Source organism: Ranitomeya variabilis, chromosome 1 (assembly GCF_051348905.1).
Source record: "Ranitomeya variabilis isolate aRanVar5 chromosome 1, aRanVar5.hap1, whole genome shotgun sequence".
Taxonomy (NCBI): Eukaryota; Metazoa; Chordata; class Amphibia; order Anura; family Dendrobatidae; genus Ranitomeya; species Ranitomeya variabilis.
This window is the reverse complement of record NC_135232.1, coordinates 891,267,570-891,282,980: the sequence shown is the minus strand read 5'-3', so window position 1 is coordinate 891,282,980 and position 15,411 is coordinate 891,267,570. Positions and strand designations below refer to the sequence as shown.

The window sequence follows — 15,411 nt, the reverse complement described above, 5'->3', positions numbered from 1 at the left end:
CTATGACAGATCACGTCCTGTAAACATCTATGATAACTATTTATTAGTCAACCTTTCCCTGATGTTGGTTAAGAAGATATCAGGCATGCAGGATTTGTATGGCCACTTTTCCCTATTTTTAAAAGCGTATACTTTATATGCATTTCTTCCTATTTGAAAACACAGGAAAAAGGCACACATACTGCAAAGTCCACTATGGCAATTTATATTTTACACTAAACCACTTCCCTGATTTCACCTGATCCTTTATATGTGCCCAAAGTTCCCACACTTTATGGTACCACATTCATGGCACCCCACAGTGCCATCACACACACACAGTAAAATGACCCTTACAGTACAGTCATGGCCAAAAGTTTTGAGAATGACACCAAAATTATATTTTCACATGATCTGCTGCCCTCTGGTTTTTATTAGGGTTTGTCTGCTGTTTATATCACATACAGAAATATAATTGCAATCATATTATGAGTACCAATAGGTTATATTGACAGTTAGAATGAGTTAATGCAGCAAGTCAATATTTGCAGTGTTGACCCTTCTTCTTCAAGACCTCTGCAATTCTCCCTGGCATGCTCTCAATCAACTTCTGGACCAAATCCTGACTGATAGCAGTCCATTCTTGCATAATCAATGCTTGCATTTTGCCAGAATTTGTTGGTTTTTGTTTGTCCACCCGTCTCTTGATGATTGACCACAAGTTCTCAATGGGATTAAGATCTGGGGAGTTTCCAGGCCATGGACCCAAAATCTCTATGTTTTGTTCCATGAGCCATTTAGTTATCACCTTTGCTTTATGGCAAGGTGCTCCATCATGCTGGAAAAGGCATTGTTGGGCACCAAACTGCTCTTGGACGGTTGGGAGAAGTTGCTCTTGGAGGACATTCTGGTACCATTCTTTATTCATGGCTGTGTTTTTAGGCAAGACTGTGAGTGAGCCGATTCCCTTGGCTGAGAAGCAACCCCACACATGAATGGTTTCAGGATGCTTTACAGTTGGCATTAGACAAGACTGGTGGTAGCGCTCACCTCTTCTACTCCGAATAAGCTGTTTTTCAGATGTCCCAAACAATCAAAACGGGGATTCATCAGAGAAAATGACTTTGCCCCAGTCCTCAGCAGTCCACTCCCTGTACCTTTTGCAGAATATCAGTCGGTCCCTGATGTTTTTTCTGGAGAGAAGTGGCTTGTTTGCTGCCCTCCTTGAAACCCGGCCTTGCTCAAAGTGTCTCCGCCTCACAGTGCGTGCAGAAGCACTCACACCAGCCTGCTGCCATTCCTGAGCAAGCTCGGCACTGCTGGTAGTCCGATCCCGCAGCTGAAACAGTTTTAAGATACGGTCCTGGCTCTTGCTGGTCTTTCTTGGGTGCCCTGGAGCCTTTTTGACAACAATGGAAGCTCTCTCCTTGAAGTTCTTGATGATGCGATAGATTGTTGACTGAGGTGCAATCTTTGTAGCTGCGATACTCTTCCCTGTTAGGCCATTTTTGTGCAGTGCAATGATGGCTGCATGTGTTTCTTTAGAGATAACAATGGTTAACTGAAGAGAAACAATGATACCAAGCACCAGCCTCCTTTTAAAGTGTCCAGTGATGTAATTCTTACTTGATCATGACTGATTGATCGCCAGCCCTGTCCTCATCAACACCCACACCTGTGTTAATGGATCAATCACTAAAACGATGTTAGCTGCTCCTTTTAAGGCAGGACTGCAATGATGATGGGATGTGTTTTGGGGGTTAAAGTTCATTTTCTGGGCAAATATTTACTTTGCAAGTACAGTAATTGCTGTTAAGCTGATCACTCTGACATTCAGGAGTATATGCAAATTGCCATTAGAAAAAATGAAGCAGTAGACTTTTGAAAAATTAATATTTGTCTCATTCTCAAAAGTTTTGCCCATGACTGTACTTTCCCCCACATGCAGTGTAATAAGTATAATACCTCCAACACATAGTTCCCACAACCCTTTCACACACAGTATGAGAACCCCATAGTACACAAACAGAATAATGCCCTCCACAGTACATTCCCCTACACAGACTATAATGTCCACCACACACACACACTATAATGGCCCACAGAATAAATTTCTCCATACAAAGTATGACATTCCCATAGTAGATTTATACCCCACACACAGTATAATGCTCCTACAGTCCCTCACACATTGTTAGGTGTCGAGTTCCCGCCACTGCACAGGGGGAATCTCGAACCATCTCCGCTGTGGTCTCCCATTCTCCTCCAGCCACAGTGCAGTCTGCTCAGTGGAGACATCGGTCCCAGCATCTGGCTCAGGCTCATACTCTGCGCTTGGTTACTGCTGCTCTTCCAGGCTCAGCCATTGTAGCCAGTACTGGTCTGTGGTGAACAGATGTCTCTGAGACTAAGTCCTGTTTTTTCCCTTCTGAGCATGCCCAAGGGAGGACCTCTCATTGGAGTTCGGGGGTCACACGCTCAGGTCCTGTAGCAGCTCCCATTGGTCCTCTAGGAAGGTCCTGAAGTTGCTGAAGCTATAAAAGGTTTGCATGGCCGCACGGCCATGCGCTAGTATCATTTGTATTTTGTTGCATGTCGCCAGTCATACTCTGCCACTCAGGCTACAAGTGGAGAGTGTCCGTTAGCCGTGGGAATTCTTATAGGCAGGCAGCTAGCATCAGTGGGGGCAATTAGTCGCTTGGCCTAGCATCTGGTTCCTTCATGTGTGCGGTTAGCACAGAAGAGTTAAAGAGCAGGCACAACCCTAGTTAGGGTCTTTAGTCCCACTTATTATTCCACGACCCAGTGAAGCAACAGGGGTCGTGCTATACTGACCGAGTGACGGAACTCGCGTCTAATTTGACATTATACTGCCATATAGGGCCGCCATTCCTCTTGCAGAAGGCTTCTCTCCTGCACGGTGGACCCCGGGCTGCGAACGCACCAATAACAATTCATATAATTACTCGGTGCGTTCCACCAGCCCTAACAGTATACTAGCGCTAGGGTCTGGCTAGAAAATGGCGGACAATCATCGTCTACAGCGGTACATCCAGCAGCTGGAGGGTAGGTTGGTGGCTCTTGAGCGCACAACCTCGGCTGTGGATGTCACCGCAGTCGCTGTACAGGCTGCTAGCGTAGCTGCAGCCAGTTTGTCCTCTGCCACCCCTGCTCCAACTTTATCCCGACTCCCACTTTCAGTTTGCTGGTGACAGTAAGCTCTGTCAGGGATTCATGAGCCAGTGCACCATACATCTAAAGCTTCTGGCTGCATGTTTTCCTACGGAACGGGCTAAAGTGGGATATATCATATCCCTTCAGTCGGGCAGGGCGTTGGAGTGGGCAACGCCGCTGTGGGAGCGTGGTGATCGTGTGGTACAGAGTGCTCCTCGCTTCCTGGACTCTCTGAGACAGGTCTTTTTGGGATCTCGTGTTACCCACGATACGGAGCTCCAACTGCTGGCATTAACACAGGGTTCGTCCATGGTCAGCTAATTTGCCGTCCACTTCCGGACTTTGGCATCAGAGCTGGAGTGGCTGGATAAAGCCTTATTCCTGTGTACTGGAAGGGACTGGCTGACCATGTAAAGGACGCCTAGGCCACCAGGAAGATTCACGCCACACTGGAGGACCTCATAACTATATCTACCCGCATCGACCTCCGTTTTAACGAGCGGAGGTTGGAGCGGACCCAGTGTAGGCAGAGGTTCCGGTTGGCTCCTACCTTTGTCAGTCCTCTGGAATCTCCCATTCAGGTGTCCGACTCCCCTGAGGCCATGGAGGTTTCTCGAGCGGGACCTAAGTCTGGGCCGCTCGAGTACCCGTTGTATGTAATAACTGTCCTCAGCGGTCGGGAAACGATCACATCTAGCAATCATAGGAGGAGGTTCACTAGACACAGCGGTATTTTCCTCCAAGCTGTCCTTTAAGGGGGCAATCACTTTAAGCTCTTCCACTCTTACAGTCAAGCTTTGTGTGGACTCTGGGGCAGAGGGGAATTTTATGTCCTCTGCCTTTGCCCACCGCCACGCTATACCCCTGGTGATGCTCGCTAAGCCAGTGACTGAGTGGTAAATGTGTCAACACTGTCCACACAAATTACACATCAGACCATCCCTTTCAAGTTATCTATGCCTCCTTCCCATCAGGAGATTATTTCCCTGCTTGACATTCCGGAGGGAATAGATGAGATTCTACTAGGGATACCCTGGTTACGTTTCCACTCTCCTCATATAGAGTGGTCCTCAGGGAGAATTTTGGGTTGGAGTGAATCTTGTAAGGGCAGATGTATGAGGGAGTACATTCAGGTTGCCACTACAGAGGTACCCGCAGATCTTACTTCTCTCCCCAAGTGCTATTGGTCCTATGCGGACGTGTTCTCCAAGAAGGCTGCAGAGACCCTTCTGCCTCATCGTCCCTTTGACTGTCCTATTGATCTCATGCCTGGAACGGAGCCTCCCCGGTTTCAGGTCTATCCTCTCTCCCTCCTGGAGATGGAGGCTATGACTCAATATATTCAGGAGAATTTGGCTAGAGGGTTCATTAGGAAGTCAGTGTCACCTGCAAGGGCTGGGTTCTTTTTTGTGCAGAAGAAGAACGGAGAACTTCGTCCATGCATAGATTACAGGGGTCTTAACGCCATCACCGTTAAGAATAAGTACCCTTTGCCCCTGATATCTGAACTCTTCGATAGGCTACGGGGAGCAAGGGTATTCACCAAATTAGATCTGCGGGGTGCTTACAACCTGATTCGCATTCGCGAGCGGGACGAATGGAAGACGGCATTTAACACCAGGGATGGGCACTATGAATATCTAGTGATGCCCTTCGGCCTCTGTAATGCCCCAGCCATTTTCCAAGACTTTGTAAGTGATAACTTCTGGGATATGCTCTCCACCTCGGTTGTAGTCTATCTGGATGATATACTCATCTACTCTCCAGATATTGACTCTCACCGGAGAGATGTTTGCAAAGTCTTCTACCTCTTACGTGCAAACCTCCTCTATGCTAAGTTGAAGAAATGTGTGTTTGAGCAGAAGTCCTTGCCTTTCCTTGGTTATATCATCTCTGCCCAGGGGTTGGCTATGGATCCTGCCAAACTACCGGCTGTGATGGACTGGCAAGAACCCCACTCTCTCAAAGCGGTGCAGCGCTTTATGGGGTTCATTAACTACTATGGCCAGTTCATTCTGCATTTCTCAACTTTAGTACCTCCCTTGGTAGCCCTCACCAAGAAGGGAGTAAATCTCAAATTGGAGGTCTCCAAGGCCTTCCTCTCAATTAAATCTCATTTTGCTAGCGCTCCCATTTTACAACGTCCAGATGTTGATAAGCTGTTTATAATGGAGGTGGATGCCTCATCCGCTGGTGCTGGAGCAGTCCTCTCGAGTGACGGAACTCGGATCTAATTTGACATTATACCACCATATAGGGCCCCCATTCCTCTTGTAGCAGGCTTCTCTCCTGCACGGTGGACCCCGGGCTGCGAACGCATCAATAACAATTCATATCATTACTTGGTGTGTTCCGCCAGCCGCAACACACATAGTATGATGTCCCACTATAATACTTACAGAAAATGATTCCTACTACAGTCCTTGCACACAAAATGATGTCCCCCACAATATGATGCCCACAGAATGCCCCATAAACAGAATAATGCCCAACACAGACCATCACATACAGATTTAGGCGAATACAAACCCTCTCTTACACAGTATGATTTCCCCATAATCACCCACACACAGTATAATGAATGCCCCCACAGTCCCCTATACACAGTATTATGCCCCTACACAGTATAATATCCCACAAAGTATATTCTCCCTCATACAGTATGATGTCCCCCACAATATATTACCTACCACGCAGTATCATACCGGTAAATTTCTCCTTTTACAATATGATGCCCCCACAGTCTCCCACAGAACATGATTCCCCCACTAAGATATAATTCCCCAAAGCCCCTACACAAACAATATGATTCCCACACTGCCCTCACACACAATATGATGCCCCCAAGGCCTCTCCACACACAGTATGATTTCACAAAATTCAACATCAGAGTAGCACAGTATGATGAGCCTCAAAATCTGACACACAATATTATACCCCCCATAAAAACATTCACAAAATAATTTCACCACAGTGCCCCCGCACATACAGAATGATGACCTCACAGTATATTCCCTCAAACACAGTATGATCAAATACTTCACACTTGCCTTTCACATCCTTGCGTGCTCCTTCTGGGTTACAACTGGTCTTTGTATGTCTTGCCATCAATTCATGTGACATTCTCAAAAGTCCTTGCAGGACCGTCAGGCTCTACCCTAAGGCTACTTTCACACTAGCGTTATCAGGCGTACGTTGCAATGCGTCATTTTGGAGAAAAAGACGCATCCTGCAAAGTTGCCCGCAGGATGCGTTTTCCTCCATACACTTGCATTAGCGATGCATTGCGACGGATTGCCACACGTTGCATCTGTCATGTAACGGATGCGTCGTGTTTTGGCGGGCCATCGGCACAAAAAAGTTACATGTAACTTTTTTTGTGCGTCGCGTCCGCCATTTTCGACTGCACATGTGCGGCCAAAACTCCGCCCCCTCCTCCCCGGACATTACAATGGGGCAGCGGATGCGTTGAAAAACTGCATCCGCTGCCCCCGTTGTGCATTTATTTCACAGCATGCGTCGGTACTTCGGGCCGACGCATGGAGACGGCCCCTTACCGACGCTAGTGTGAAAGTAGCACAATGGTGCAGCAAAAACCTGGTGGCTCCATGCGCCACCGTTACAGCCAACTGTATCTGTGACCATAGAACACTGATGTATTTGAAGTCGTCACATACCCTCGACCTCTCGGAACAGCAGGACAGTTCCCTAAATTTGAGATTGTTCTGCTAAATCCAGGATGGATGGAAGTAATGCATATGTGGTATCTTATGGTATGTCTGTGGTTGGGCATTTTGTGGCTCTTCAATGATATTACTGATTATTTAAAAAAAAAATTGTAATATGGTTCCCTTACTCATTTTTGCCCAATGTTTTCATAGTAAGTTTATATAATATGCACACATGTATCATTGGCATTAGATATTTAGTAAAACCATTCTGGAAGACAAATAGAAATGCTGCCTGAATTTTTGGTGGCCCAAAATATTTTTTCATGTGGCCAAGACATGCAACAAAATAAGCCACATCTGCAAAATGAAAAGACATGGCAAAATGACCTTCAAGATTGATTTATATATACATATTGTATGGAAATTCTGCTACCTCTAGATTCAGCGACATACATGACTGACACCTAGAAATGTACAGACCTTCAAGATCTGATGATGTTGTTTTTTTCTTAGGAGAGTTTTGCATGTAAAACCTCTGCTAATAATCCCTTAATTAAGTCTATTTGTTAAGTAGACAAAGCAGCTTTCCTAAAAAAAAAAAAGCATCTTAGCTTCTTTTCTACAGATCCACCCTGAATGAAGAATTCCTAACATTCACAGCCTCACCCGGAAAATAGTGTGGAGCTACTGTAGTTTTACAACATAAAGTATTAGGAAGTGGTAAAGGTATGAGGTTCTGGCTTCAATGGACTTCTCTTTATTTCCATTCACTGCTGTACAGTGTACAAATTATTATATATGTGAGCCTGCCAAAAGGCTGAACTGTGTCCTCCAGTTTCTGCTCACTTATCTCTATCCTCGCCTGATTTTTTTTCGTATCTACCCTAATTCTGAGCATAGAACATAGAACACATGTGTGAATCATTCAGTGCCACAACCTCCTGCTTATTACAAACTGATGGTGAGGTCTATGTTTCTTTTCTAAGGCATTATTAAGAGAAATATTTCAGATTTTATTGTGGTTTGTGAACAATGCTGAGACCTCTGACACCTTCAAGTTTCCATCACCTTGATTGCTGCCATGACCTCTAAAAAATTGCTCGTCACTCTGGTACATCTTCGATGTATTACCTTTACTGCCAACTTTTCCTACAAGCCTTACCTTCCCTTTTTTATCCTAAACCTAGACTCTACTTCTGTGTTATCCCCTTCCATTTCTTTGAATTCTTAACCATCATTATTTTTGTTTTTCTGACTATTTTTCCTCTACTACTTATGACTCAGTTATACATGCCAGCTCTCTGCCCAGCTTTGCCTGGTCTTTAGATGACTTTATCCTTCCTCCAACAAACTTTCCGGTTGGCGCTATACAGCACGACATAAAGTGTTCCTACGGAATTTACCAATCTCAGATGTCTCTGTCGGGTTTCCAGATGGTGAAACTTTACTCATCATCCTGAGCAAATATTTCCACGGTCAAGCCCAGTGATGTCAAGTCCAGTGATGGTGTGATCTGCATCCCTTTAGCCAGTGTTTGGCATGGTATATGTGATCCTAGTGTAGAAACCCAATCCACCATGCTTCTGAACACTTCTTCTGAACAGGACATTTAGGTGAAAAGTTTCATGTAGAAATTATAAAACATAAGAACTCATATATATGTCCAGTTGCCATTGTGAGTAAAAATAAAACAGGATGCATAAATTATATAGAAATTAAAATATTTAAAGGGGTTTAACAAGGTTTCAGCAGCACTGCTGCTTTCTCCCAGAAGCAGTCTCACACCTGTTCGCAGGTTGTGCCTGTTACTGCAGCTGAGCCAGTGGCCAGCTATTAGGCCCCAATTCAAAATTTCCAATATGGCCCCTAACTATTACAGGTCCTCAATTGTATTGGACTTCTCACATAGAGCATGACCACAGCATTTTTTTTCAGTGGTGGGGTGGTCCCTGCCCCCAGTCTTATACTCACTCTCCGGTGTTTTCACCTTTTCTCGGCACCACTCTGGTCCCATGGTGCCATCTTGTGACCGCAGTTTCTGACAGGCTGGAAGTCAGAAGTTACGTCACAAGCTATCAATGTCTCAAAGTCTATCACAGTGAGAACAAGGCTCTCATAGGCTTATATGGCTATATAGGCTTATGCCGCAGCAATAGAAAGGCAAGATGGCAGCAGAGAAGTATGAGAGCAGTGTATGGGAACTTAGGTTAGAAACAAAGCTCCAGCAGTAAAATAGAAATAAAATGTTGGAGTGGCACTTTAAGGCTCTAGGACCTGCGAGTGACTGGACCTCTGCACCCACTAGAAATAATTAAACATAATGTCATATTAATGTCTATTGTGTTTCTTTACTTATCCAGGATACACAGGTCCACTTAAAGAAATTCCTCCAGAAAAATTCAATGAGACTGCAGTTCCTAAGTATTACATGTCTCCTTGGCAAGAAGCAATTGTTAATGACCCAGATCTCCTAGAGGCTTTATATCCCAAAATGCCCACTCCGGGAAACAAGGTGGAGGCTCCAGACTATAGAAGTTTCAACAGGTAAATATTGCAGATTAATTATATTCTGCATTGTTAGTTACTGTCCCTCTATGGGGAGATGACATTGAATTACAAAGCAGTATCAGTATTGCTTCGAGTGCCTATGGGTTTGTATTATAGACTTGTGTGAAGCCGCGAACGGCGGCAATGTACGTGTCCCAGATAGAACATGACCAGTGGTCGTGACCTTGAGAAGCCATGCCCACTAGTCGGGTTATGGCCGAGATTATGTATAACGAATATATCACTGCCGTTCCCGGCTGAGAAACTGGCGAATCCTCATAGAGCACAGTTTGTGCACTGGGGGGATTCATAAGTCTGCCATGATACAGACCGGACAACCCCTTTAAGTCCAATACATGAGAGTATTGATTTGTTATGCTTCTGCTTAGATCAAAGTGGTTTTCGTAACACTGGAAGTGATGGCTATGTTATGCGATTATTTCCTTATCAGTGCGCAGCTGGCTAATAGAACGACATCTATTGATCAGAATAAAATGCCTTTGGTGCTTAAAGGGGATGTGCGGCGCCCCAGGGTTCTGGTCGTCGCAGTGGTATTGCTTTCCTCTCGGGGAGAGTGATGCTACGTTTGGAGGCAAGAAAGGATAACTGCATCCAGGTATCACAAACATGCAACACATTCACACTCCAGGCCACCAGGGGGAGCTTTTGCTCCTATTTATTAGGTTACTCCCCACATATATATAACTGGTAGTCTGTAGGGAAAGTTAGTCAGTTCCAGACAAAAGTTAGTTCCTGACAGAGCTCCAGACAGGAGTTCTGTTAGTTCCAGACCAGAGTCTGAGGAGGACAGAAGGTCAAAGGAGCTGTGCATGCCCTCAGAGCTGCAGCTCCCGGAAAGAGACATTGAAAGGCAGAACTGTATTGCAGCGAGCGTGAAGGAAAGCAAAGCAAAGGAGAGGATACCAGAAGGGGACCAGCCCCGCTCAAGCTGTCTCCTTCTGAGGCGCAACATCCCGGTAGCCGGAACACCGAGGGAGTAAGGACCTCTACGCCTTATTTCAGAGACCGGCAGGACAGCTAATTGCAGGTTACCTGTCCGCACCTACACCCAGGAGGCACGGTGACACCTACAGAGCCGGGTTATCTAAAAGACCCTATAAACAGGCTCAAGTCACCAGTCATACGGGTTTTGTCCTATCCTATATGGGGGACAGAGAGAGCGAAACATCTGTGAGACCCTTATGTGAAGCCATAGGCAGTAAGGGACTACACCACCGCAGTGCAAGGGAAGGCTACTGATTTCCACCTGGACAAGGGGACTCTGGATTTGCCTCCAAACCGGCCAGACTCTGCCTGCCCTGTGATCTGATACCCTGGACTGTGGATGCTGAAGTCTTCAGTAAAGGTAAAGAGACTGCAACCTTGTGTCCTCGTTCTTCTCTGCACCTCTCACCATGCCACCATCAACACGCCGGGAAGCCCTGGGGACATACTTCACCTGTGGGAAGGTATACCATCTAGCTGCCATAACATCACCCCAGCGGACCCCTTAAAGCAGCGTCGGTCACCCTGACCGAATACCACAGGTGGCGTCACGAACATAAACTCTATCCCTTTAAAGACCTTTCCCTTTTACACGGACGTCCCAGGACCATGGACCGGGTCAGCCACCGTGACATCCCCCTGTGAACCGAAGGACCCGGTACCGAGTACCCCACGGCCCTTGGGGGGCGATCCTGTTGTCTGTGTATTGATATGCACATGTTCCTCACACCTAGCTCTATCCACCCGTCTTATCCTATCCTTCACCAACCTTGATGCTAATCAAATGTACTATTAACTGCAATCTGTGAATTGCTCCCTGCTGGGAACTCTTCCCCACCTCCTTTCTCCACCCTCTTCCTCTCCCACCTGGATTCATTTCATGGACTCTTCAAATGGTATAAGTTGCATGGTACTGGTCAGATATGGCCTTGGTCAGATGTGCCATCATTTGAAGTGACATCTTTAAAGTGTCATCAGAAATAGTCCAGAAATCGGCCAGACGGTAAGACTAATCACTATCTTCTACATTTACTTGCCTTTCTTTTCCTCCCCTGCTCTTTAACATGCTCCACTAATCCTCACTTTCCTTCACCCACCTATTTCCCTTTTCTCCGCTTATTCTCACTGCTGGTGACACATCCCCCAATCCTGCCCCCCACCTCATACATTACTACCCCTTACCCTATCCTTCTTACACTATGAGAAACCACCGCAACCCCTCACACTTAAAACCTGTGCCACTGACCCCCACCACACTGCTTCCCCTCTCTGGGGCACTTTGGAATGCCCGCTCTGTCTGCAACAAGCTCCACATGGTCCATGATCTCTTCACTTCTCGCAACCTTTTCTTCCTGGCCCTCACTGAGACCTGGCTGACACCCCCTGACACAGCCTCGCCTGCAGCACTGAGTTACGGCGGCCTCCAATTTACCCACACTCCTCGCTCTGGCAACAGACATGGTGGAGGAGTGGGTATCCTTCTTCCTAAAAACTGCTCCTTCATCCCTATCCAACCCCCACCCTCCCTTATCCTCCCTTCTTTCGAGGTTCACTCTGTCCGTATTTACGCTCCCACCAATCTCCAAATGGCTGTCATATACCGACCACCTGGCTCAGCCCCTGCCTTCATCGACCAATTCTCCACCTGGCTCCTTCACTTTCTGTCTGCCGACATCCCCACCATCATCATGGGTGACTTTAATATCCCTACTGACACCCACCAGCCAGCAGCCTCCAAACTACTGGCCCTTACTTCATCCTTTGGATTCACCCATTGGTCCACCACAGCAACCCACACAGACGGACATACACTAGACCTCATCTTCACCCGCCTTTGTTCCTTATCTAATCTCACAACCTCTCCCTTCCCCCTATCTAACCACCCTTCTCATCCCTGTCCTCCTCACCTGCCCCCCATGTCCAGCCATTACCACATCCTCGCAGAAACCTCGCACATCTAGACACTCACAGACTCTCAGACTCTCTCCTACCCCTGTCCTCCATATCTTCACTGCACGACACGGACAGCGCCACTGCTTTCTATAACTCCACCCTCACATCAGCCATAGACTCAGTCGCCCCTCTCATGCATGGCACAGTGCGACAAACCAATAGGCAACCTTGGCATAACAATGTCACAAAAAAACTTCGACAAGCATCCAGGGTTGTGGAGCGGCGTTGGAAGAAAACACGCCTGCCAGACGACTTCACTGCCTTCAAACAAGCTACATTTGACTTCAAATCAGCCCTCACCTCTGCTAAACAGACCTATTTCACTAACCTTGTATCTTCACTATCCTACAACCCAAAACAACTGTTCAGCACATTTAACTCTCTCCTCCGCCCACCACTGCCACCTCCAACTCCCTTCATCTCTTCCGAGGACTTTGCCACCTACTTCAAAAAGAAGATCGACCAAACAAGGCAAACCTTTACTTGTCCACCACCCCAACCACTCCATATACCAGACCTCTGCCCTTCCCTAATAACCTCCCTCTCCAACATCACTGAAGGAGAGCTTACTCGCCTCTTTTCCAAATCATACCTCACCACCTGTGCACTTGACCCCATGCCTTCCCACCTGCTCCCCAACCTCACTAACACGCTTATTCCAGCCCTAACCCATCTCTTCAACCTATCGCTCTCTTCTGGTACCTTCCCCTCTGCCTTCAAACATGCCACCATCACACCCATCCTCAAAAAAACTAACCTTGACCCAACTGCTATGCCCAGCTATCGCCCCATATCACTGCTCCCGTTTGCTTCAAAACTCCTTGAGTAGCATGTCCATGGTCAACTTTCCTCCCACCTCTCATCTAACTCTCTCCTTGACAACCTCCAATCTGGCTTCCGGCCCCAGCACTCCACCGAAACTGCCCTGACAAAAATTACTAATGACCTAGTCACAGCCAAAGCTAACAGACAGTTCTCCGTCCTCCTCCTTCTTGACCTATCCTCTGCTTTCGACACAGTCGATCACTGCCTACTGCTACAGATTCTTTCTTCCCTTGGCATCAAAGACCTCGCCCTGTCCTGGATTGCCTCATACCTATCCAACAGCACATTTAGCGTTTCCCATTCTCACACTACCTCCCCATCCTGCTCTCTCTCTGTTGGAGTCCCTCAAGGCTCTGTCCTAGGACCCCTACTTTTTTCCATCTATACCCTTGGCCTAGGACAACTCATAAAGTCCCATGGCTTCCAGTACCACCTGTATGCAGACGACACTCAGATCTACCTCTCTGGCCCAGATGTCACCTCCCTGCTGTCCAGAATCCCGAAGTGTCTGTCAGCCATATCCTCCTTCTTCACCTCTCGCTTCCTAAAACTCAATGTAGACAAAACTGAATTCATCATCTTTCCCCCACCTCACGTATCCCCCCTACCCAATCTATCTATTATGGTAAACGGCACCACGCTCTCTCCCGCTCCTGAAATCCGCTGCCTCGGGGTAACTCTTGACTCTGCCCTGTCCTTCAAACCTCACGTCCAAGCTCTTGCCACCTCCTGTCACCTCCAACTCAAAAATATTGCCAGAATCCGTTCCTTCCTCAGCCCACAATCTACCAAAACTCTTGTGCATGCTCTCATCATCTCCCGCCTCGATTACTGCAACACCCTCCTCTGTGGCCTCCCCACTAACTCTATTGCACCAATCCAGTCTGTCCTCAACTCTGCTGCCCGCCTAATCCACCTCTCTCCTCGCTACTCCCCTGCTTCTCCCCTCTGCAAATCCCTCCACTGGCTCCCAATCCCCCAACGAATCCAGTTCAAACTACTAACACTGATCTACAAAGCCATCCACAACCTGTCCCCTCCCTATATCTCTGAACTAATCTCCCACTATCTTCCCTCACGTAATCTTCGTTCATCCCAAGACCTCCTACTCTCCTCCACACTTATTCGTTCCTCACACAATCGCCTCCAAGATTTCTCTCGAATATCCCCCATCCTCTGGAATTCCATGCCTCAACATGTCTGATTATCCACCACCCTCGGATCCTTCAGACGGAACCTGAAAACCCATCTCTTCAGGAAAGCCTACAGCCTACAATAACCAAGCCGCTGCCTCACCACCGCCAGAGCCGCCGCCGCCTCACCCCTACCTTCTGTCTCTTCCCTACTATCCCATAGAATGTAAGTCCGCAAGGACAGGGTCCTCTCCCCTCTGTACCAGTGTGTCACTGTAAACCTGTTTACTGTAAATGATATCTATAACCCTGTATGTAACCCCTTTCTCATGTACAGCACCATGGAATTAATGGTGCTATATAAATAAATAATAATAATAATAATAATAATAATGTATCCACTGGATAGGTCATCAATATGAGATGGGGTTTTATTGCATTTTTAGGGAGAATACGAAGACAAAAAATAGCAATATTGGCATTTCAATTTTTGTGTGTGTTTACCATATTGTTTAAATAATGTTATACTTTGATAGATCGATCTTTTCCAGACATGATAATTTTCCTCAAAACTGCTTCAAAAACTCTTGGAAAACTTTTCCAATGAATTTCTATGGGAAATGTACTATGCTATTCATGTAAGCAGTTGTTTGAGAAGTTTTATTCCTGAAAAGATTTTGAAAAGCAGGTGGAAAAAAGAAATCACTTGTCAGTTTTTGAAAGCAGATCCTGAGGGAAACTCCTTCAAACTACCATAGACAATGTCAAGTCAGAATGGCTGCAAAGAACACTTCAGATCATGAAAAAGTCCCCCAAAAACTACAGCAATAAAGAAATGTTTTCTAAAGTTGAGAGTGAACATATTCTTATGGGACTTGAACCTGCGATCACTCGATTGCTCATACAATATACTGACATGAGCCAATGGGAGACAGCACTGTCAAGCATGTCATTTAAATGCTGCCTTCAGTGATTGACATCAGCATGTAAATGATTTAAATAGCAGGCAGATACCAGCTGTGTAACACAGTCAGCGTCTGCCTGGTATGGACCAGGTTCCATTTCTCAGTCTGCTCTATACACATTGAACTCAACCTGTGACCATAATTTATGTCACAGGTTGA

At 46.5% G+C, this 15,411-nt stretch overlaps 1 protein-coding gene across 1 annotated transcript in view; it reads left to right on the top strand.

Moving 5' to 3' along the window:
- Positions 1-15,411, top strand: part of MYOZ2 (myozenin 2) — a 151,197-nt gene that overhangs the window by 122,613 nt on the left and 13,173 nt on the right. The window contains exon 5 of the mRNA XM_077278517.1: positions 9,185-9,368. Coding sequence (XP_077134632.1) covers positions 9,185-9,368 — 184 coding nt within the window. The remainder of the gene's footprint in view (positions 1-9,184; positions 9,369-15,411) is intronic.